Consider the following 24,228-nt stretch of genomic DNA (forward strand, 5'->3'; position numbering starts at 1 on the left):
CATTGGGACGAAGGGTGGACATTTATCCTGGTTAATTCATCTTAAAAACCAAGATAAGCTTTGGTGTTTTTCTCCCTGACTGGTTTAAGAAAGATTGCTTTAAAGACAGAGAAATGTGTCCTGGAGTTGTTCCTAGAACCTTTTAGTCATGAGAAGAGCAATAAAGAGGTTGGACACTAATACGTTGGACAGTGATGAAGTCAGGCCTCTGTCATGTTTTTCCACACCAAACTGGGAGAAGCAGATCTTCAACAGACTGAGGTGTCCACAGACATTTAGCTTAATAATATATATATCCACCACAACTGTCACACAGTGAATATAGTTACCAGACATTGGATCATACTGTACTGGCAGCTTCTTAAGTGAAAAGGCTCCGAAGTGCCAGGATGGGTTAAGCACTCCATCTTGTTTTCATCACCCTTTCCCCTCCTGACTCACTCCAGTGAGAAAACACTGAAATACCTCCTGTATGTTTCACCAAAAAGATTTGTATTCTGTAATTCTACATTTCATCATGGCTGCAGTATCTGGCTCTCCACCCCAGAAAAAGCGAATGACTGTTTGGTTTGTTTGGCAAATGGCGGCGCGAGCGATATCTCATGCAACGCCCTTGTAAAGTACCCAACAGTGAGTTTACTGATTGATATTTATTTCCCCGCGCCGAGATTTGCTCAGCGTGAGCAGACGAAGGAGATGGAAACTGGGAGAAGGCGAGCACGCGAGGGAACAGCAGGCCCTCACATTAGACTCAACAAGAGGACGCTGGAAAAAATGTGCTGCAGAACCAGGACGACAATTTAAAACCCATGTTAAACAAATACAGACATGCAATAGATTCACTGTCGTCATTAGAGCTTGGCCGTTCACAAACTGGTTATTAGAAAAGAGGGCCGTGTTGTTTCGCTGGCTCTCACTTCCCCGAGGCATACAATAACCTTTTTGTAGCTCACTTTTTAAAAGCCTATTCAACTCAACTCCTGTTGCCTGAGACTGAAACTCGCTTGTAAAAAAAAAAGGACCAATTTACCCTACTCTTGAACATTGTTCCTGCATGACCCCTGACAAATGAGAAAGGACCCTTGTATCTACGCTCAAGTGCCACACTAATAGAAGCCGATGATTTGCAACTCATTATCGCTCCATATTTAATTAACTCAAGTTGGTACCTGATCTTCTCTGCTGCAGTTCATTAAGGTCAGACCAGTTGTGTGCACATCACAGGAGATAAACCTGGCTGCTTTGGATTACTGCAGCCCTTCATCTGCTCATTGACTCCTGCATTTGATCTTTACGGCCGAGCTTTGACTTTACAATATGTTGATAGATTTTATGAGTAGGCACTGCGTACTTGCACTGAGTTGTGAGGAAACAGACTTTGATGGTCTGATCTTATTGAGGGGATTTCACATTTCTATCTGACATCTGCCTGCCTGGCCCTCGCTCGGTTATCATTTTATCATCCTCATAAAGTTGTTTTGCATGCAGCTCTCTGCAAAGCTTCAGAGGAGTGACTTCAAGGCAAACATTAATTACAGCAAAACTACTCAGTTGATGCAAGATGGATTCACAACACAGTGCAGTCTCAACACTTTTTCATATAAATCCAAACACATCATATATTTGATCATAAAGTCATGGTAAAATAACTCTGCTGTTTGCAACTTGCTTTCCCTTTAGGTACTGACTAGTTCTCTTTTGCAGTTTTGATAATGATATAATCTCCTTATATCATTATCAAAACTGCAAAAGATAACTAGTTTAAAAGTACATTTATGGTAGTTAGAAACAAACAAACCATTGGACTCCTTTGTTTACTTCCTGAACATAGTGACATCACTATGTAAAACTCACGCTTCAATTGGCTAGCAATCCAACACATTGTAAGTGATTGGGTTAAGGGGCGGGACATCTCTAAGCGGTTGACAAATCACAACAGAGCCGGCCAGCTAACCAATCAGAGCAGACTGGGCTCTGGTTTCAGACAGAGGGTGAAAAGAGGTGCTGCAGCACAGGCAGTATGAGACAAATAAAGAGCTTTTTGAACATTAAAGCATGGAGACATGTCACAGTAGAGACACTACATACTGATATGAACCTGAACATCAGCAGGAGAGGACTCTTTAAAGTAGAGACACTACATACTGATATACACCTGAACATCAGCAGGAGAGGACTCTTTAAAGTAGAGACACTACATACTGATATACACCTGAACATCAGCAGGAGAGGACTCTTTAAAGTAGAGACACTACATACTGATATACACCTGAACATCAGCAGGAGAGGACTCTTTAAAGTAGAGACACTACATACTGATATACACCTGAACATCAGCAGGAGAGGACTCTTTAAAGTAGAGACACTACATACTGATATACACCTGAACATCAGCAGGAGAGGACTCTTTAAAGTAGAGACACTACATACTGATATACACCTGAACATCAGCAGGAGAGGACTCTTTAAAGTAGAGACACTACATACTGATATACACCTGAACATCAACAGGAGAGGACTCTTTAAAGTAGAGACACTACATACTGATATACACCTGAACATCAGCAGGAGAGGACTCTTTAAAGTAGAGACACTACATACTGATATACACCTGAACATCAGCAGGAGAGGACTCTTTAAAGTAGAGACACTACATACTGATATACACCTGAACATCAGCAGGAGAGGACTCTTTAAAGTAGAGACAATACATACTGATATACACCTGAACATCAGCAGGAGAGGACTCTTTAAAGTAGAGACACTACATACTCATATACACCTGAACATCAGCAGGAGAGGACTCTTTAAAGTAGAGACACTACATACTGATATACACCTGAACATCAGCAGGAGAGGACTCTTTAAAGTAGAGACACTACATACTGATATGAACCTGAAAATCAGCAGGAGAGGACTCTTTAAAGTAGAGACACTACATACTGATATGAACCTGAACATCAGCAGGAGAGGACTCTTTAAAGTAGAGACACTACATACTGATATGAACCTGAACATCAGCAGGAGAGGACTCTTTAAAGTAGATACACTACATACTGATATACACCTGAAGATCAGCAGGAGAGGACTCTTTAAAGTAGAGACACCACATACTGATATACACCTGAACATCAGCAGGAGATGACTCTTTAAAGTAGAGACACTACATACTGATATACACCTGAACATCAGCAGGAGAGGACTCTTTAAAGTAGAGACACTACATACTGATATACACCTGAACATCAGCAGGAGAGGACTCTTTAAAGTAGAGACACTACATACTGATATACACCTGAACATCAGCAGGAGAGGACTCTTTAAAGTAGATACACTACATACTGATATACACCTGAACATCAGCAGGAGAGGACTCTTTAAAGTAGAGACACTACATACTGATATACACCTGAACATCAGCAGGAGAGGACTCTTTAAAGTAGAAACACTACATACTGATATGCACCTGAACATCAGCAGGAGAGGACTCTTTAAAGTAGAGACACTATATACTGATATACACCTGAACATCAGCAGGAGAGGACTCTTTAAAGTAGAGACACTACATACTGATATACACCTGAACATCAGCAGGAGAGGACTCTTTAAAGTAGAGACACTACATACTGATATACACCTGAACATCAGCAGGAGAGGACTCTTTAAAGTAGAGACACTACATACTGATATACACCTGAACATCAGCAGGAGAGGACTCTTTAAAGGGGACCTATCATGCAAAATGCACTTGTGTACGTCTTTTATACATGAATATGTGTCCCCGGTGTTCCAGGGAACTCACCAAGTGTCAGAAAACACAACCCTCTCTATTTTCCTCCATACCCAAATCTCTAAAAAAGGGGCTGCAACGGATCTGATACAGACTGATCCAGATTTGAACACTGTCCTGACGTCAGGACAGTGGCGCTATGGTTATTGGGCCAACTCCACCAATCAGGAGGAGACAGCCACGGCCATTGCCGTTCGAAAGCGCTGGAGACGCTGTAGTACATATGCCAGGCCAGTAGATGGTGCTGTTCTCACTGAATCTGCCCTTGCTAAAACAGAGCTAGAAATTGTCAAATTGAGCAAAATGAGGCATGGCTAAAATGCATGATCTGTTTGGTATTTTGAAAAAAAAAAAGTATAAATATGCCTTATATAGGTATGGTCCTACACTATATTATTCAAATATAGCATGATAGGTCCACTTTAAAGTAGAGACACTACATACTGATATACACCTGAACATCAGCAGGAGAGGACTCTTTAAAGTAGAGACACTACATACTGATATACACCTGAACATCAGCAGGAGAGGACTCTTTAAAGTAGAGACACTACATACTGATATACACCTGAACATCAGCAGGAGAGGACTCTTTAAAGTAGAGACACTACATACTGATATACACCTGAACATCAGCATAATAGGGCCCCTTTAAACATAGGCACACATAAAGAAAGGACATTTCTGTGTATACAGTAGTTGACATATCAGCGAGATGGGGAACCAAAGGGAAAGTTCCTAGAAGAGAGATGGTATATCCTTTTGGGAGCATGAAACTGCACTTTAAAATATCATAAATTCATCTTGGTGGCATTTAAATGTTTGTATTGTTAAAATATATCTGGCTCATTACTTCACACAAACCTATTTCGATTACACCGCTTTCTTTTGGTATATCGTATCCTCAAAGCACTTCCTAAGCATACTTCAAAAGGCTCAAAATAAAACAGGTGATATCAAATGATTCTGTTTTATTATGATCTCTCTAATCCAGCGATTGATGATACTTTCCTATGATGTGTCTCCAGCTGACAGAAAACAAACCATTTCACTTCTTGGATCTGGAACTAAAAGTATCATGTAGCTGGATGGGATTTTACAAATAATGCTGGCAACGTTATTAAAACCCTGAGAATGGTAGCTGTGTTAATCATTAACCTGCAATTCTGTCAGAAGAAAGTGCCTCATCTTCCTGCCTATGTTATCTGACCCAGACAAATCTGTGTCTTTTATAGGAAAGGTAGTTTCTAGTCCATACCCATCTTTCATCTCCATCTTATATAGTGATATTATTCAATGCAAACAATTAAAATTCAATTTAAGCATTTCATTTTCATTATTTAATGTAATTCCTTAAGTTGAGCAATTCAAATTTTAACTGAAATAATTCGATTTCAGTTTATCTGACACTTAATTTGGCCCATAATCAGATTAACATCTCGTCCACGTCAGAATTAGAGCTGGTATCAGTGACAGCACGTGAAAGCATCAGTCAGCATAAGGGAATTACCTCAAACATAACAACAACTGGATATTTATATCAAAAGCATCCTGAGAACTCGTGGCTTAGCCGGTGTAATCAGGTTAGCGAAGCGTCTCCAGTGGGGCAGTAATCTGCTCTGATGCCCTGTCTGCTTCCCAAACATTGAATCTGCGTCAGGCTGCTCCGGTCCTGCCCACTCTATAATTCAATTACTTTAGTTGACTCATGTCCTACTTAACGTCCAGGCAGCCAACGGCCTGATTACGGAAGCCACAAATTGTCAAATAGCAAACCTGAATAAACATTTATGTCTCTCAAAACTGGCAGGGTTGTAATTATGCCCCGTAATGTTATTTCACAGGACGGACGGAGTTCACTTCCCAGATCATCTACGTGGAAATTCAAACATTTCCTCATTCTGCAATTAGACTTTACAATGAACTCTTTTGACCAACGTTATCCCTTATGTTTGTGGAAATTGTTGATGCCTTGAATTCCACATGATCAAGTCTTTCATCACGTTGTAATCAATGAACACAGAGACTCACTCACATGTAAGCATATTGCTCAAATTACAGTTTTTTAGTTTTATAAAATAATAAGAGTATGCAGCTCAAAATCTCTGCGCATGAGGCAAGAATGGATGATATTAATGTTTTTAGATAACTAAAAACATTTACATGATGGAAGCTATTTTGAAGTAAATTTAAGAGTTTGCATGACTAGACTTGTTGTACAAAACTTACAGTGTAAATACATTTTTTATTCTTAACAATTTGTTATTTGTATCTTCCCAGCACTTTAGTTCCTGCAAATAACTGTGCTGTGTATTAAAATGGTACTTGTGCGGTAAGACAATGAATGAATTAGCTTCATATTTAGATTACTTTTTTTTTCAGAACATTTAATCACTGGTTTCCATAGTAAAGTAAATATGGGAAGTCTTTGATGGAGGACAAGATATACAAAAATCGTATTTAAGCGTGGTCATTTTATGTTATTCTGCCATGTTAACCAAGTCAGGGCTATGATGCTTGTGCAGAGAAAACAGTGATACTCTCTTGGATATAAAGGTAGATCTGGTTATATCTCTATTTTATAATTTGCAGTATGATAATCTATGTTGTGTTTACATGGCTTTATAAATTCCATTTTATTATTACCAGCCCCAGTTGAAGTGAGGTTTAGTTCAGTTTTGTCTGTAGAAACAATACTACCAGAAAGATCATACTGTCAATAAATACACAGTTAGTCTTGTCTCATAACTTTGTTTTACCATCCTTGTACATGTTTATATGTTCAATGGCTCCTAAATAAGTTTAAATGTCTGCCCCCTGTTCAATACAGATATGAACAGAAGTGTATTATGGCTTGAAGTCCCATCGTTTGGCCACTAGATGGAGCTACATACCAATACATACGAAGCTCACTGCCTCTTCCATTATGCAATTATCTCTCTGGCTATTATGAACTCTGTAAATACAATTAAGCTTTATTATACACCTAATTATGATTCAGAAATGACAGCATTTGGCTCCGAAATGACAAAAGAGACATACGTGTCTTAAACAGAAGACAATAAGCTTCAGTGTACAATCTACAATGCATATCAAATAGATTACGCCCCAAAATTAGACCATTTTAATTACATTAAGGGTTATTTCTACAGGAAATTGTAGCACAAATAATTAAGTAAATATTGAATTAGTTTTTTTTTTTTAGACTTAATCATAATGTATGATATTGCAAGGTTAACATGTTACTCGAACATTATTTTCAAAGCAACCTTTCACAGTTTATAAAAATATATCCTAATTGTATGCTTAGTATAATAATATATTCGTTGAAAGCATGCTTTCAGTCATACAATCTGCATTTACCTATTTTTTCTCAGAGAAACTTCCATATCCTGAGCTCATTAACACAATTGCAACTCACATTATTATAGTAAAGGGATTATAAGGCTCGGGGCATCGTTACCTGTCTGTTTTGATTGACACCCTCTCCTACATAGGGGATAACGGGCTGCCTGCACAATGGAGGGGAAGGCGGTGAGGGGGCGGGAGGAGCTGCGCTATCCAATGGGATCAGGGATGGGAGGGAGTTTGAGGAACTCCAGCTTTGTCCTAACTTACTGGGACTCCTGAGCACAATATGACTGAAGCGCCTGCACCGTTATTCCACGGGACGGTGCGTAGGCTCAGCCGCTCACTTGCGCCCTAACTCTGGATAAACTTTTTTTCCACGCATTTCCAAGGAGCCAGGAACTTATGTTTTGTTTTGTCTTTCAAGGGAATAGTCTGATTCCGTTTTGAAAATGCTTTTTTTTGCGGAGTTGAATTGAAACTTCCTTGATCTGCAGGAATCATTCTCTCCCCATTCAGAGGGTTTTGTTGCATTGGATAAAACAACACTTCTGGAGTACTTTGGAACACTGTGGAAGGAGTCGCTGCTGTGTTTCCCATTGAGTTTTCTTTCACGTTTGCTGGAATATAAATGCCTTTGTGACTCCTCGGTAAAGTTGATGCATCATAGGCATGGACTCTGTCTGAGAAAGGTGGACTGCCTCTCTGACCATGGCGCTCACAGGTAGGGGTTTTGGCCGGTTCCATTTGATTGTACTCCTGTTATGGACTCTCTCGCAGTACTCAGTATCCAGCCAAGTCCGACAAGAGTTCCAGGTCCTGGAGGAGCAGCCCATCGGCACCTACGTGGGCACGATAGAGACCAAGCCCAGCTTCACGTACCGCTTCAGCGAGAACCACAAACTTTTTGCAATTAACGGAACCACCGGAGTCATTTACACCTCCTCGGTGATTGACAGGGAGATTTTGCAAAGTGATGTCATCAACGTCGTGGTGCTGTCCAGCCAGCCCACCTACCCCACTGAGGTCAGGATAGTAGTTGTGGATATTAATGACAACTCCCCTGTGTTTCCAGACGAGTCTATTGTGGTGTCTTTTAAGGAGGATGCCAGCAGTGGCAGACAAGTGATCCTGGACACTGCTACAGACTCAGACATTGGAAGTAACGGAGTTGATCACACCACGTACAAAATAGTGAAAGGCAACGAGCAGAGGAAATTCCGCCTGGATATTACAGTCAATCCTAGTGGAGAGGGGGCATTCTTGCACCTGGTTTCCACTGGAGGCTTGGACAGGGAAGTTTCTCCCTTCTACCAGCTCCTGGTTGAAGTGGAGGACAAAGGAGACCCAAAAAAGTTTGGTTACCTGCAAGTAAACGTCACTATTCAAGATATAAATGACAACCCCCCTATTTTTGATCAAGATCAGTATCAAACCAGTGTTTATGAGGATGCAGCAGTAGGTTCTAGTGTCCTGCAGATTACAGCATCAGATCAGGATGAGGGAGCTAATTCTGAAATCAGGTACTTTTTAGATGAAGGGACACCTTTTCAAATTGACCCCAAAGCTGGTACTATTATTATAAAAGAGAGTTTGAATTATGAGAGTAAGAAAGAGTACTCCCTCACTATTCATGCAGTTGACAACGGTGTGCCCTCTCTGTCAGGCAGGACAGAAGCCACTATTAAACTTGTAGATGTGAATGATAATGACCCAGTGGTGAAGTTTAGGTATTTTCCCACAACTTCAAAATTTGCCTCCGTTGATGAAAATGCACAGATTGGCACAGTTGTTGCTTTGCTCACTGTTTCAGATTCCGACTCCCCCACAGCTAATGGTAACATATCTGTTTCAATCTTAGGAGGCAACGAGCAGAGACACTTTGAAGTGCACACGTCTCCTGTGCCCAATTTAAGTCTGATCAAAGTGGCCAGTGTGTTAGACAGAGAGAGAATTTCCTCATACAACCTGACTGTGTCTGTGTCGGACAATGGCAGGCCTATTGCTCGCTCCTCTTTTGCAAGTCTGGTTATTTTTGTGAATGATATCAACGATCACCCCCCTATATTCCAGGAAACGCTGTACAGAGTAGATATCAGTGAAGACATACCAAAAGGGAGCTACATTAAAGGGGTTTCTGCAACAGATGGTGACTCTGGGCAGAATGCCAACCTGCGCTACTCCCTGGTGTCTGGAAACGCTTTGGGCTGGTTCTCCATCAGTGAAAACAGTGGTCTGGTTACCAGTGCCTCTTTGTTGGATAGGGAAATAGCATCTGAAATTGTGCTCAACATTAGTGCCAAAGACCAGGGGCTACAGCCCAAAATGTCGTACACTAAACTCATAGTCAACATCACTGATGTGAATGACCAAGTGCCCACATTTACACAGAGCACATATCACGTTTCCCTGGTGGAGCACGCTCCTGCCGGCACTGAGCTGGTGGTGCTGTCTGCATCAGATGACGACGTCGGGGCTAATGGAACTATCCGGTTCTCATTTGATGCAGAGACTCCAGCCAGTGTCCAGGAGCTGTTTCGCCTGGATGCCGTGTCAGGGCGATTAAGCACAGCCGTTGAGCTAGACAGGGAAGATAAGGCCTCGTACTTACTCCACATCCACGCAGCAGACGCAGGCAGCCCTCCTCTGCACTCTTTAGGAAGGGTCAATATCACACTGAGGGATATCAATGACAATAGGCCAGTTTTCTACCCTGTGCAGTATTTTGCCAATGTCAAAGAGAACGAGCCCTCGGGTTCTTTTGTGACCACCGTTTCAGCCACAGATCCCGATTTGGGTCGAAATGGCACACTCAAATATATAATTTCAGCTGGAGATGCTTCCAAATTCCGTATTAATAGCAACACAGGAAAAATTAGCACCCTTGTGTCCCTGGATAGAGAGGAGAAAACTGCATACCAGCTGCAGGTGACAGCTGCAGATGGTAGCGGCCTGCGCTCAGACACTCAGGCCATAGTCACTGTTACTGTCATCGACACACAGGATAACCCACCAGTCTTTAGTCAGAACGTGTATAGTTTTGTCATGTTTGAAAATGTTGGCATTGGGACAGTTATAGGGACAGTGTCAGCCACCACTGTGGATTTAAACACAAACATTTCATATTTAATCACCTCAGGGGACCAGAGGGGGCTTTTTGCTGTAAACAGCGCAGGTCAGATCACAGCTTCGAGCCAGATAGACAGAGAGGAGCAGGGTTTCTATCAGCTTAAAGTTGTAGCCAGAGCTGGGGAGATCACAGGAGAGGCCTTTGTTAACATCACCGTGAAGGACTTAAATGATAATGCCCCTCATTTTATTCACGCCGTGGAGCATGTGAGTGCGGTGGAAAACTGGAGCACAGGTCATGTCATATTCCAGGCCAAAGCTTCAGATCCTGATGAAGGCACGAACGGCGTGGTGGCTTACAGCCTCAAACAAAACCCCAAAGGCCTGTTTCATATTCATGAGAAGCACGGCCTCATCACGCTGACCGGGCCACTGGAGGTCACCACAAGCTCCTACGAGGTCGAGGTCATCGCCTCAGACATAGGGGTCCCCCAGCACACCTCCAGCCTCATCCTCATCGTCAGTGTTTATGACGTCAACGACAACTCGCCTGTGTTTGACCAGCTTTCATATGAGGTCATCATCCTGGAGTCTGAGCCTGTCAACAGCCGCTTTTTCAAAGTGGAGGCCACCGACAAAGACTCTGGACTAAATGGGGAGATTATGTATGACATCGCTGGTGGCAACACAGGTGATGTGTTTGGCATTTTTCCAGACGGGCAGCTGTACATCAAAGCAGAGCTGGACAGAGAGATACAGGACAGATATAACTTAGTGGTGTTGGCCAAAGACCGGGCTGTGGAGCCGCTAAGTGCTACTGTGAATGTCAGCATCATTCTAGATGATGTAAACGATAACCGTCCCCTTTTTAACAGCACTAATTATGTGTTTCATTTTGAGGAAGAGCAGAAGAGGGGGTCGCTTGCTGGGCATGTTTTTGCCGAGGACAAAGACTATGGCCCCAACAGTGAGGTCAGATATACATTTGAGACTCCGCAGCCCAACTTTGAGCTGAACGCCATCACAGGGGAGTTGACCAGCACTTTGCAGTTTGATCGTGAGTTGCTCATGAGACAAAGAGGCGCCGCAGTTTTCAGCTTTGTGGTCGTCTCATCAGACCAGGGTCTCCCAAAACCCCTCAGAGACCAGGCCAAAGTGCAAGTTTACATTCAAGACATCAACGACAACCCGCCTAAATTCACCAAAGACATTTACCAGGCCTCCATCTCAGAGTCAGCTCCGAACATGACTCAACTGCTGCGGGTCTCGGCCTCCGATGTAGATGAGAACAAGAATGGACTGGTTCATTATTACATCTCTGAAGGTAACGAGGAAGGACAGTTTACTATTGATAGCAGCACTGGACAGGTCACTTTAATAGGGAAGTTGGACTATGAATCTACTTTTTCCTATTCATTGAAAATTATGGCTGTTGATGATGGAGCTGTGCCTCTGTCCTCTTCTTGTATGCTCAGTATCAGCATCCTGGATGAGAATGACAACTCCCCCTCCTTCCCTAAATCCTCTGTGTCTGTGGACGTCCTGGAGAACATGAGAATTGGGGAGCTGGTGGCCTCAGTGACCGCCACTGATGCAGATTCTGGTCAAAATGCAGACATAACTTACACCATCACAGCCACAAACAACCATGGCACCTTCAGCATCAGCCCCAACACTGGCAGCATCTTTTTAGTTAAAAAGTTGGACTTTGAAACTCAGTCAATTTACAAACTCAACATCACTGCAAAGGACAATGGCAGACCTCCCCGCTCTTCATCCATTCCTGTGGTCATTCAAGTAAGGGATTTTAACGACAACCCTCCCATATTTACCCCTGGTGACATTTTCAAATCAATCGCTGAAAATCTTCCGCTCTCAGCCTCAGTCATGACAATAGCAGCTCATGACACAGACGCGGACATAAACGGCGAGCTGGAATACTCCATTGTTCAGCAGATTCCCCGGGGAGGCCACTTCAGGATTGATTCAAACACCGGGCTCATATACACCAGCAGAGAAATCGACAGGGAGTTTTCAAATCTGTTTGAGCTCACCATCAAAGCCACTGACAAAGCAGTTCCAGTTGAATTCCGCCGCTTCGCCCTGAAAAATGTCACCATATGGGTCACAGACTTAAATGATAACGTTCCAACTTTTATATCGCAGAACGCTCTTGTGGCAGAGCCCAATATCGTTACTGGATCCATCCTTACAACAGTTTTGGCCTTTGACCCTGATGAAGGGTCAAACGGAGAGGTGGAGTACGAGCTCTTGGAAGGGGACTCTGACACTTTCATCATGGACAGGTACAGTGGAGATATTCGTCTGGCCTCCCAGCTGGTACAGTCCCGACTCATGTACATCCTCACAGTGTCGGCCACCGACCATGGCAGCAGCCGCAAGACCTCCAGAACTGATCTGACCATCATCCTTCAGGGGCTGGATGGGCCTGTTTTCTCCCAGCCGAAATACATCACTATCCTGAAAGAGGGCCAGCCGCCGGGCACCAGCGTCATCTCCCTGGACGCCTCAAGTCCTCGTGGATCAGCGACCAAAGTGGAGTATTTCATAGTGGCAGTTCGTAGTGAAGGAAAAGCAGTGGGACGCCTTTTCACCATCGGCCGCCACACTGGAGTGATACAGACGGCTGCAGAGCTGGACCGAGAACAAGGCTCCGACCTCTACATGGTGGATGTGTACGCCATCGAGACCGACGCCAGCCAGCCCAGAACACAGCGTGCTGAGGTTAGTACACTGCTGACTTTTCTATTCTCTACAGGTACTGGAAAGCCTGTATATATATATATATATATGTTGCTTTATTGGTCTATTTGATCTGTTTGGCAGCGAGAGGGCATGAACTCACTTACTGGCATTTGTTATAGACATTTGGATGGAATAAGAGAAATGAGATCAAGGTTTAAAGTGGAAGAAATTGGGAGGGAGACTGTCCAAGTCACACATAAAACCGAGCCACCTATTGCATTTGTCTCCTCATTAATTAAATTCCTTTTGTATGCATGTCTCTGCATTATATTAAATCTTAACTTTCTTGGACGTGAGTAAGAAGGCCTTGTTCTTTGGCACGATAAATGTGTTGTCCCTTTTCCAAAAAACATACTAGCCTTTACAATTCATCTTGAGTGTGTCTCTTCTAATATTTGAGAAGTCTTGGAGAGGAAAAGGAGTGTTGCATGTCTTCTACACAAGCGCCTCTCTAGCTCTCATGAACTGAAATGTTCTTATCAGTGGATTTGAACTGCTCAAATCAAAGAAAGGACCACTATTTCATTTCCCCCTCTCTAGACATAAATCATTCAGATCTGCTGTTTCAGGTTCAAGGCCCATGATGGGCTCCCCTGTGTCTCAAATGGAAATGAAAAGAAGAGTAATTCATAAGGTCTGTCAGTGCAGGTATGCCTCATCACTGCCAATATTACTTTGAGCCCTTGAGCCTGGGGCTGATGTGGCACTCGGGTGGTCTTGGGGTACCTTTATACCACCGGGAACTGCTCCACAGGCAATAAGTGACCATTACAATTGGGTGACCTCTTAAGACTCTGTGAAAAGACGCTGAGGGCAGAGAGAGTGAAACTTAAGCTGTCCACTGAGTTTGTATTATGCGATGTACTTCTTTCCGGGCTTTCCTTGAGTTAAATTCTCTGAAGTGTAATGCAGGAACCCTAGATCCAGTTTTGGGTGGCTAAGGCCTAGCCGCCAGTCAAATGAAAAACAAATGTGAGAGAGTCTATATATGTCTTGGACATTTTAGCCAGGAATTTAAATTTGACACACACAATGCATGTAAATTGGACTTTTATGAATGAAAACAAATAGATTTGAGATGTTTCTCCTTATCTGAAATGTGTTTCTGTTACAGCATCTCGTTTTTAAAAGTTTAAGATATCTTTGGCGGTTGTTATTGAGGCCTTTTTTTGAAACTTAAATGTAATACGGTAATCAGTCATTTTGAGACAACTCACACATTATTGAAATCGAGGATTACTTGGCAAAATCGTGTTAGCTAAGTTAACTTTAAGGTTTGCTTGGGCCAAATGGGAATATCAAATGTTCTCTCACTCTGCCTGCAGCGAAGATGGCAATCTGCTTTCCTGCAGACTCTACTGTTGGGCTAATGAGAGAATACAGTGCTTCAGTGCTCCGTTCCCAAACCTTAAATTTAAGATTGGTTTCGTGCTAAGCTTGAACTTTCTCACCCCTCGGAGAGATGACTTTACCACACCACCTGGCTGAGTATTCAGTCTCTCCAGTTTGAGAAGCGTGAGATCTAATAACTTGGAGGAATTCAAATGACCTTCCACGTTTGGAAGTGTGGGCTGTTTTTTTTATGCTGAAATGCAACAGCCAGTTGTTTTTTTCATATAGTTTCTATTTTAGTTTTCAATGTAGTGGCTGTTGTTTTAGGAGTAATAAATGAGCAAGTTATATTCATACTATTTGTATGTCCTCTGTCAATGAGATCTCAAAGGACTGTGTGGTAGAATAGTGTAAACCTTCAGACTTAGACTAATGTTTTTCCAGTGCAGTGTTTACACACCAGATACCCGGTAGCAACTGGGGGATTATTTTCACCCCTGGGGTTGTGACCCTTTCACATTCTCCATTTCCCATTCTCCCCATTGATTGGATGCATGAGGGGAAAGTTGGCATTTTTTCTTCTTCTATGCGCCATGTGTGATATTTTGGAAACACTAAAACAAAGAGAATTTGGTTGGACATGGGTTATCGACGGTCCTGATCTTAAACAATTCAAGACCCTGCTGGGCCTGCAGTGGAAATAGTGGAAAGAGTTTTTTTTTTCCTGAGCCTGGCTTCTCAGAAAGTTTCATTGTCAGTGATTGTTTATTAGATCTGTCATTGCGGTGCTGTAAAGCAGGGGTTCCCAACCCCCGAGGTGTTACTGCCGGGCCGCAAAATAGCTGTGAGTTTATCGTAATATTTGCAGAATTATAAATATATTAAAATATTTTATCATAATGTTTTTTTCAAAAAGTGTTTAATTTTCACACCTATACCACCAGTCATATTATTTCATCCAGTAGCCTAGTTAAACTTTCACCCACGCACGCACGCACGCACGCACACACACACACACACACACAACGTTGTTAATATGTTTTGGATGCATGTGGTTCTAGTATTTGTTCAGGCTGTTACATACAATTAGTCTCTGTTGCCACCCGCTGGTGAGTAAATATTAAAATCAGTTAAAATTGACAACCGGTCCGCGATTTTCTTTTTATGTATCTGCCGGTCCTTGGCACAATAAAGGTTGGGAACCCCTGCTGTAAAGGACATTTGCCTCACATCTGGGTCATACTGTATCCAGCAAGATGTGCAATGGGCAGTTCTTTTAGCAAACCAGTGGTCCTGCATAGCCTTACAGAAGTTTACATAATCATATTTGGCTGTTCACTTCAAGTGTCAGTTTGGTATGTCGTGCAAATGACGTCATTACCCAGAAATCTTTGTGTTTCTTCCTCTTAATAGCTCATACAGACAAAGATGCAAATCTCTTGGCAGCAAATGCATCCATTGTTGGGGAATCCAGATTCCATTCATTGTGTTCAGGAGGATGTTTTTTTTTTATTTCACCCCAAGTTTTGAATCAGCACATCTTTCAATGTCGACGTTTAGAGGTGGGAGAAGCATTTCCCTCCGTATATCACACCGAATAAATCCACACTGAATCACCTACGACGGGAGTCTCTCCACGAGCTGACTTTTTCAGTATCAGTTACTTTTTTCTGGCCCCAGCTTCATCAGCGATGTGAAGGCAGGTTTTTCCAATCAGCTGTTTAAGGACAAACACCTGCACAGCAGTGATTATGAACAGAAGGGCAATGTGCTAGAAAAGCTATTAGCCTACTATAGAGTTGCATTGATTTCCATGAGGAATGGTCTTTAGTTGCCAATGTTACTAGAAAAGCATTTGCAAAGCTTAAAGCCAGACAGATTTTTGTATGATATGGAAGTCCTAAAAGCAAGAAAAACTGCATTTGAGAACAAAACCGAAACATGGTGACTCTAAGAACGTTTTTAACAGTTTAGGCATACAAAAAAGTACCAATATGTATACCAATAGTTTCCTAAATAGTCCATAAATAGGCTCAGTTTGTATCCAACACACATCTTTGCCAAAATATATACGTAAATATTTCTTTTTATGTTTGGTTTCTTGAGATCTAAAGAGCAGCACAATTCAGATGTCAGTATATGTTTATGGCTTGTGTTTTAATCTATGTACAAAAGTGAAAGTAATTGCTGCTAAATGTTTAAGTGCCACATTTCAAAACCTGTTTTCTATCCAAAAGATTGTTCATAGTGGAAAGAAAGAGAGAAAGAAAGAAATACAACCCTGTGATAAGAAATACATCACAGAGGACACGTAGAAGAAAGAAGCTTGACTCTCTTGTCCTCTTGATCTGCCGCCTCACATTCAAACCCTGCGGCCCCTATGGACTGCTACCACTGTTTTCTTACACTCACTGTGAATCAAAATGAAGTGCTGTTATTTTGCGGAGAGGCCCTCAAGTGCCACATCAGTCCTTGCCCCCTCCTCTTAAAGGCATTGTTCCCCCGCTAGAAAGTAAACACAGTCGGAGTGTTCAACAGGCCTTCCTTTGTTTTGCCTTCGCAGATAAAGTGTTGCGCTGCCCCGGCCGTGGATCGGGGGGCTTTTTGTTATTTTTTTTGTCTGTGCCAGCGTCTTGCCTTGGCAGATTTAGGAGTGTGTATGGATGCCCCTGTCAGCCAGCTTTCCTCCCCTCTCCTCACCAGAGAGGAACGTACGGCAGAAGTGTTTGGAGTTGTTAGATTGAGGAAAGAAATGGCTGGGGAGGGTTCTGGACATGTCAGACGGTGTTATTGGGAGTTGTGGGAATGAAGGAAGAGGAGGGGTGGAGGGAATCTCTTTCAGGAGGGCCAGACACAGCCGGAGTTGCAAGGAACTATGGGAAGCAAGAGGCAAGGGCTCTTGATCATGTCCTAAGCAGGTAGCAAGGGCACTCATTCTTCCTGTCCAGAGCTTTGGGAGATCACAGGGATTGCAGATGGTTGAGGCATATATAGAAACCAGGGTTGATTTCTGTTGCTATGACTGTCTTGATCTCTGTTATATTCATCGTCCTCTTTGTTAAGTTGTATATCTCTGTGTCTTCGCATCTCTTTTATGTCTGCTTTGTGTCTCTGGGAATCTGTTTGTGTCCCTCTCTGTGTTGTGGATCAGTCTGATTCATACATCTCACTGGCAAGCAACTTCAAAGTTTGCTTTTCTTTCTGCCTCTCTTTCATTCCCTCTTTCTGCTTTCTCTCTGTTTGTCTGATGAAACCTCCTCCACCATGAAGGGTAATGCGATTAGGACATCAGAGGCGGCATTGAATTCGTTGAGAAGATAGAAGATGAGATAAAAAACGTAAAAGCCAGACAGGTCAACAAGGCTGGGTCTAGTACAACTGGACAATTGAATACGGATGATACTTTTGTGTGTACTTGTGTGAGAGTATTAACACAAAGTGAAATATGGATGAGTACAGTTCCCTAGAAAGGTTGAACAGTGATACTGATAGCCCCCTGAGCGCTGCATTTAATGTTCTTTGTCAAATCCAACTGAAAAGAAGAGTCATGCTCAAGCTCAGTATTACAAGAGACGTTTTACAACAACTGGAAGAGGAATGATGCAGAACAAAGTACCTCTTGTGTATTGTATTTCATGGTCTAATTGTGTTTTTCTGAGTGTGTCTCAGTGTGCATTCACATGTGCTTGGGAAAGGGTGGTAACAGGCTATAGTCCGGCCGTAGCCACGGTAATAATTCACTCAGTAATCTGTCTGGACACGCACTTTTAGAAATGGTCATCGAGGAGGTGAGCATCTGCTGGGCTGTCCTGGTAGGTGGTCGCTCCGGGTGAACCTGTGGGTGCGCTGGTGCCGAGGAGCGCAGGTCGTCCCGGAGCGCCTGTCCGCTTTTACGAGACAATCGCCATAAAAGTTGGATAAACATTCACTCAAGCATAGATGCATGCAAGCAAATGCTGCCAGAAAAACACACACGCACACACTGACCACTAGTTCAACTCCCCCTCAAGTGCAGGGAAACTTTAAATGGTAGCCCCAGTCAAAATAATTCTTTAGTTTCCTTTAGATTATTGTGATTTTGTCCTGTCAAATAAGATCTTTGGGATACTTTTAAACGGCAGATTCCAACTGAGCCTTCGTGAAAGCAGCCGTTTTTGTCCTCCTATATTACGAGACTGTTTGTTAGTGTTTGTCATGTTCCATTTATTTTGTGGCACAGTGTAACATTGTTTGGAAGTGCAATGAGTGAAGGCTGCTCTCCAGCCCTTTAGACCGTGTCAGATGAATATTAAAGTTATGGTGTTTCTCTATAACGCTCTTTCTTAAGCCTTCCCTTACATTTGAACTGTAGTTGTATAACAAGCCGTCTCACATTTCACCATGTTGGACTTTTTCTTCTCGTCAGAAATCAGCGACTGGGACAGCTCACGGTACACGTTTGTCAACTCGGGTCTGAAAGGTCAGGAACGGGGTCGTGTAGTTGTGCTGTGCCAGGTTCTTTAGAGTTGAGCCAAGTGTCACGAAGGTAATGAAATAGAAAAACGTACTTAAATCCAACAATTCACCAGTCAGCTTCGGATTAAAAAAAAAAAGGCAGATTTTCAGAAGAGATTAACTTCTTTGTACATGGCTGGTTACTTGTCCAAGTGACCGAGGAGACGTCTTCATTATCCATGGCAGTGTTTCTCACCAGTATGAGGTCACTTTAGGCTGTTGCTTGCTTGTTTGTCAGGTTCATCAATTGTTTTAACTTGCTAAAAATACAACATTTTCAAGTTTATGACTTAATTTCTTGCAGAGCGATGTCAAATGCAGTCAAAAAATGAAATACATTAACAGAGTTTATACATGAACCTGCATGATGCCTCATAAAAACTGGTAAAAGACAAAGAGGAATTTAGTTTTGCAATATGTTTCGTTAAAGGTAGGGTAGGTAAGTTTGAGAAACCGGCTCGAGATACACGTTTTGTTATATTCCATGGAATGCTCTTAACATCCCGATAGCAATGAATATCTGAAGTGCTTTGACAAAAAATTCATAAATAAATGTCATCTGTGGAAGCCGTGGCGCTGTAAAAAGCACGACCAATCATTTGAGTCGGCCCGGCTAAAATAACTGGATGGCCTACCTGCCTGTCAGCCTTCCATCTGTGCACAAACTTATCTCGTGCCCTCATTGGTCATGTGCGCGTTCGTGTGTGTTGGAGGAGGGGCTCTGTAAGGAAGTAGCAGATTTTTTCCGGTTGTGTATTTTCAAATTCTAGTGCACTCGAGCTGGTTTCTCCGAAATTACCTATCCCACCTTTAAGTGACAAAGCCTTAAACTTGCAATATTTCTAATGGCCAACAGGGGTCGACTCCACTGATTGCAAAAGAAGTCTGGTTGTATTGAAGTCTATGAAAAAATGACTCTACTCCTAACTTGAATTTGTACCTCTGTAAACGTCTTCCTGTGGAGTTTATTACCTCAATCAGTATTTATGAGTCTTCTTCAATTCTGTACAACAATATGTTCATTTTGTATATTATGTTCCCGATCTACAGGAAAATAGATCACTATGTGTTCACTTTGTGATTAATGCAAACCTGTGTGGTTTGGGTGTTTTGCATGTTTTGGTCTTAGTACTTTAAGCTTCTAAGTGTTTTTTTTTAAGGTTATGAAAGGAGATTAGTTTGTATTTTTTACTTAGCTCCGCCCACATATTATCACTGTTGTTCCAAAAAAACAATATAGCTACAGCCACAATCATAAATACTAAAAGGTTTTTTCTGACATTTGTTGATTTCTTAACATGAACAAACAACCTTTTTGTTTGTGACCACTTCAACCCAATAGCATGAGCGTTAGTAAAATAGTATCAAATCGTAAAAATGTGTTTCAAATCAGGAACTATTGGATCAAAAGTGTAAATAAGAACCTCTGACCATACTGTATAATCCCAGGTGTTGGTCCTTGGCAGGTTTTCATGCTGCTGTGGACACATTCCTGTCCAAGTTTAACACACAGCCTCTGATTTGGGGTCAGCAAAATCTTAAGACAGTGTTTAGTTGGGTCTAGTGAAGTAAACTACAGTAAAAGTACACCAAATTACCTTTGAGCTTTCACCCACATTGTCTTGACTTTGTAGAACTCATTGTATTGTCTTCTGTGGCCAACTGAATTGTCCTGGTGTGGTAACTCCACCCTGCTGCTTCTCTAAACAGGTTAAAGCAAAAATTATTTACACACTCTATTTCTCAACTTGGTTTGCCACTAGATTATGTTTATAAAAGGAATGCACATGTGTATTAAAAGAAAAGTCGTTTAGTCGTGTGGTTGACTGTCCACAGGCAGCATTCATTTTTCACCCCCTTTTTTCGGCCTCATGCAAAGTCGATGCAAGACCTTGGGTTAGAATAATAAATGAATGTGACCAGAGCTGTGCATGCTCCGCAGAGTTTTGCATCATCAGGTTTATTTTCACATCAGAGATACATTTCTCTTGTTCTGGGACTTTGATTGTCACGCCTCATTTGGGAGGGGTCATTCGTCCGCCTTAAAGCGCACATGCTTGGACCAAATGTGCAAATGAAATACTAAATGCCTTTCTCCTGTGGTGCGCAGAACCAGGCGTGATCAAAAGGGAGACGTTTACCGTTGTGTACCGTCAAGGAGGGGTTTCTTTAAGTGCAATCAGACAGGTTCATCAGAAGGCGATCTAAAGTTTCCAAGCTTTAAACTCACTCAACCGCGGCAAGGTTGATTGGGAATTGTTCAAGTGTGAATGATCAGGTATAGCTATGATTTGGGTTGTTCATTTTTCCCCCCGAGCAACAGCTACACAGGGAAATACATCTTTGACTGAGTATGACTACATCCCAGCCATTTCTTCATCACTTCTCTTTGTGCTGCTCTGACTGTGAGGGGACTATAAAAAATGCCCAAGTCTGTCCAGCTTTGAGAAGGAAAAAAATTGTTCCACTACTTTCTCTTGTAAAACGAAGGGAGGTAGAAAGAAAGAGAGTGGAGGGTTGATTTTGGCACATGCTCCCTGTGGTAATAATGGATCCCAGCTACAGAATGATTTGTTCTTACACGTGACTTACCGAGCTCTCTAGCATCAACAAACACTCCAACACATCCAAATGCAGGAATACACACGGTGAATTTCCCTTGTTTTCAGAGATCAAACCACACTATGCTGCCTCTTTGACCTGTCTCTCTGCTTTCTTTCTAAAAAAAAGACAAAAAAAGAGCTCCTGCCTTTTTACACATCTCACTTCCTGCTGACCGTCCATCAGCGGCACCTCCAAAGTGACAGTTAGTGCGGTCACCTCCTTCACAGATCCTCCCGCCTCCAGAGACATCAAACAAGAAGCAGAGAGGATGTGTGTTTCTGCATCTGAGGAACTATTCTCCCACACACACACACGCACGCACGCACGCACACACACACACACACGCACACACACACACACGCACACACACACACTCCATATCATCACAGCTTGGGGTATAGGACGAGCGACCCCGGCCAGGAAGGGGTATCTCCCACAGCCTGGACGGATAATTTAGGAGCAAGATGGGAGGAAAAAGAGGGAGGGAGGGCAGTGAAGGTTGAGCAGGGAGCAGGGGAGGGAGGCTGGAGTAAGGCTTTAGTGTCAGAGGCAGAAGACAAGCAAAGATAGACTGGCACCAGAGAGCGAGAGGCCGTGTTTTTGTTATCTCCCGTCTTATTTTATGAGTTTTCCATCAGGAGCTCTTGCCCTGTGTGCAGCTCACGCTCCCACTTTATTAAGAGGCTAACCATATTGTGATTTAGCATTTGTATGAAGCTTATTTTTTATGTTGTCTCATTGAGTTGTTGTGATTGCTATACTTTTCAAGCTTTCAAAAAGTCTTTCCTTGCTTTCTCCGCCGTGCAGTTCTGAACTCTAAATATAAGCCAAGCCACAGTCGATCTGCAGCTGCTTTCAATTTTGGAATTGAAATATTTCATTTTTCTAGATTACCCTGCAGCATTCAAATCTATGCAAGTTGTTAGATTTCTAAAAATGATGCAGGAGTGTTGGTGTTAGTTCCTTTTTTTTAATCATTTGACAGTGTGTTGATATTGTCTTGGTGCTTGGAAAAGCATGTGGTGAGATCTAATGGAGCTGTTTGTTTTTTAACCATTTGTTTGCAACCTTATATACCCTTCTTTTATGAAACGGTATAAACTGTGTATTTGTATTTACCTCTAACACCCTATCAACCCAGCGGTCTTCAATTAATTTGATAGTCCTGCCGTGCAGCCAAAGACTGTTCAAATCTATGAGGCACAATTGAAGGAAAACGTGTATGAAAGGATGTCCTCATCACCTAGAACATTCCCATGTATTGCAGTAATGCAGCCATTACTCTTGGGTTTGACTGTGTCACTCAGTGTAAACATCATACATCTTCATTGAAAAGTTGGAACCAGTTTTACAGACTATATGTGATTCTGTCTAAAGTTATTTAAGTGCGAATAAAAATGAAAACCTAAGGTTAAATGGTCAGTTTACTTAAATTAAACAAAAAACTATTGTCATTAACTTTACTAGATAAGCAAATAGTTCTGTCTTTTATATTTCTCTATTCAATTCCTTTTTAAGGGAGACACATCTCTAAAACAACTGGCCAATAAATGCAGCATGCAGATTATAAATGAGATTATATGTGTTTGTGCCATTTAGGTGAACTGACCCTTTATTGAACTAACAGGTGCTTCTTATCAGGTGTTTCTGTGCAGCACTATTGTCCTTTAAAACCTCCTAGCCTCCCTCCTCGTTAAGTTACACATCATCCTCCCATGGGTCTTTTTGCAGAGAAAGGGCTGCGGTCTTTTGAGCACGTAGCCGAGTGGAACGTCTCTGAAAAAGAAATAGCTTGTGGTCACCAAGACAATAACTGCAGAGCGTGAGCCTCACTTCGAGGGGATTATTATCTCATTCAAGGAGATTCTTGGATCAGAGGTGGCTCGGTGCTGGCCTCCAAAGCAATAATCCTAAAGCATCTTCTTTCAGTGGATGCAAGCCTTCCAGTCAAATATTTTTTCATCTAGCACGGTATACTGTTTGGCCCTAGCATGGACGCTAGCTAGAGCTGGCCCTCGATGGCAAACAAAACTGTGTTTACACAAATTGCGAACAACTGATCTGCTGTCAGAAACAGAGAGCAGAAAGAACTCCTGGCCTGAAATAGCGAGCCATTTTGGTGGATGTGGCCTTCCTCTCTCCTCGCCTGTTTAATTGAAACCAGCTGGGGAGGGATCTGGGCAGCGGTGTGCGCGTCTAGTCATGACTCAGAATCTCGCTTACAATCGTGGTACCTGAGCCCCCCCCCCCGGCGCTGTTGTCAGACAAAAGTTATGTTTTTATTGATGATATCTCAAGCTGCATACAAAAGGAAAGTGTGACTGTTTTGAGCTCTCTGCTGCAGCCCTGGTTTCGATTACATGCGTGGACAATGTGCTATTTTTACTTGTCTTTTCTACACTATGATTGTCCTATGAAAGTGGATGAAGTGGCCTAATTTCAGCAGGCGCTATTGTGTGTGGATGTCGAGGTGTAATTTAACAAAGTGCTGTCCTGAAAGTTGATGTTACGGTATTTTCTTTCAAACACTGTGCTATTCTGACGATGCTTGTGTTTGTGTGTGCGCCTGTTATAACAGTGCATGCTTCCAGACTTAAACAGTGCTGTTCTTGCATACTTTTTGCACAATCTACCAAAATCTTGGCGCCCTCTCCTTATTTTCTGCAGTTATCAGGCTTTGCGTCTCTGGCACTGACACGTAGCTCCCCGGGATGGAGAAGAAAAAAAAACAACCCACCGAAAAAACGAATCTTCCAAAACTTTGTCTAAACTTGGCCGGGCCTGCTGCCGACGGACAGATCGTAATTAAGTCTGCCTCCCAGGAC

General features: G+C 42.4%; 1 protein-coding gene across 1 annotated transcript in view; it reads left to right on the forward strand.

Annotated features, from left to right (window-relative positions):
• The first annotated feature begins 7,815 nt into the window (after positions 1 to 7,815).
• Positions 7,816 to 24,228, forward strand: part of LOC117485263 (protocadherin Fat 4) — a 107,518-nt gene continuing 91,105 nt past the window's right edge. The window contains exon 1 of the mRNA XM_034133836.1: positions 7,816 to 12,952. Coding sequence (XP_033989727.1) covers positions 7,850 to 12,952 — 5,103 coding nt within the window. The 5' untranslated portion in view covers positions 7,816 to 7,849. The remainder of the gene's footprint in view (positions 12,953 to 24,228) is intronic.

Source organism: Trematomus bernacchii, unplaced genomic scaffold (assembly GCF_902827165.1).
Source record: "Trematomus bernacchii unplaced genomic scaffold, fTreBer1.1, whole genome shotgun sequence".
Taxonomy (NCBI): Eukaryota; Metazoa; Chordata; class Actinopteri; order Perciformes; family Nototheniidae; genus Trematomus; species Trematomus bernacchii.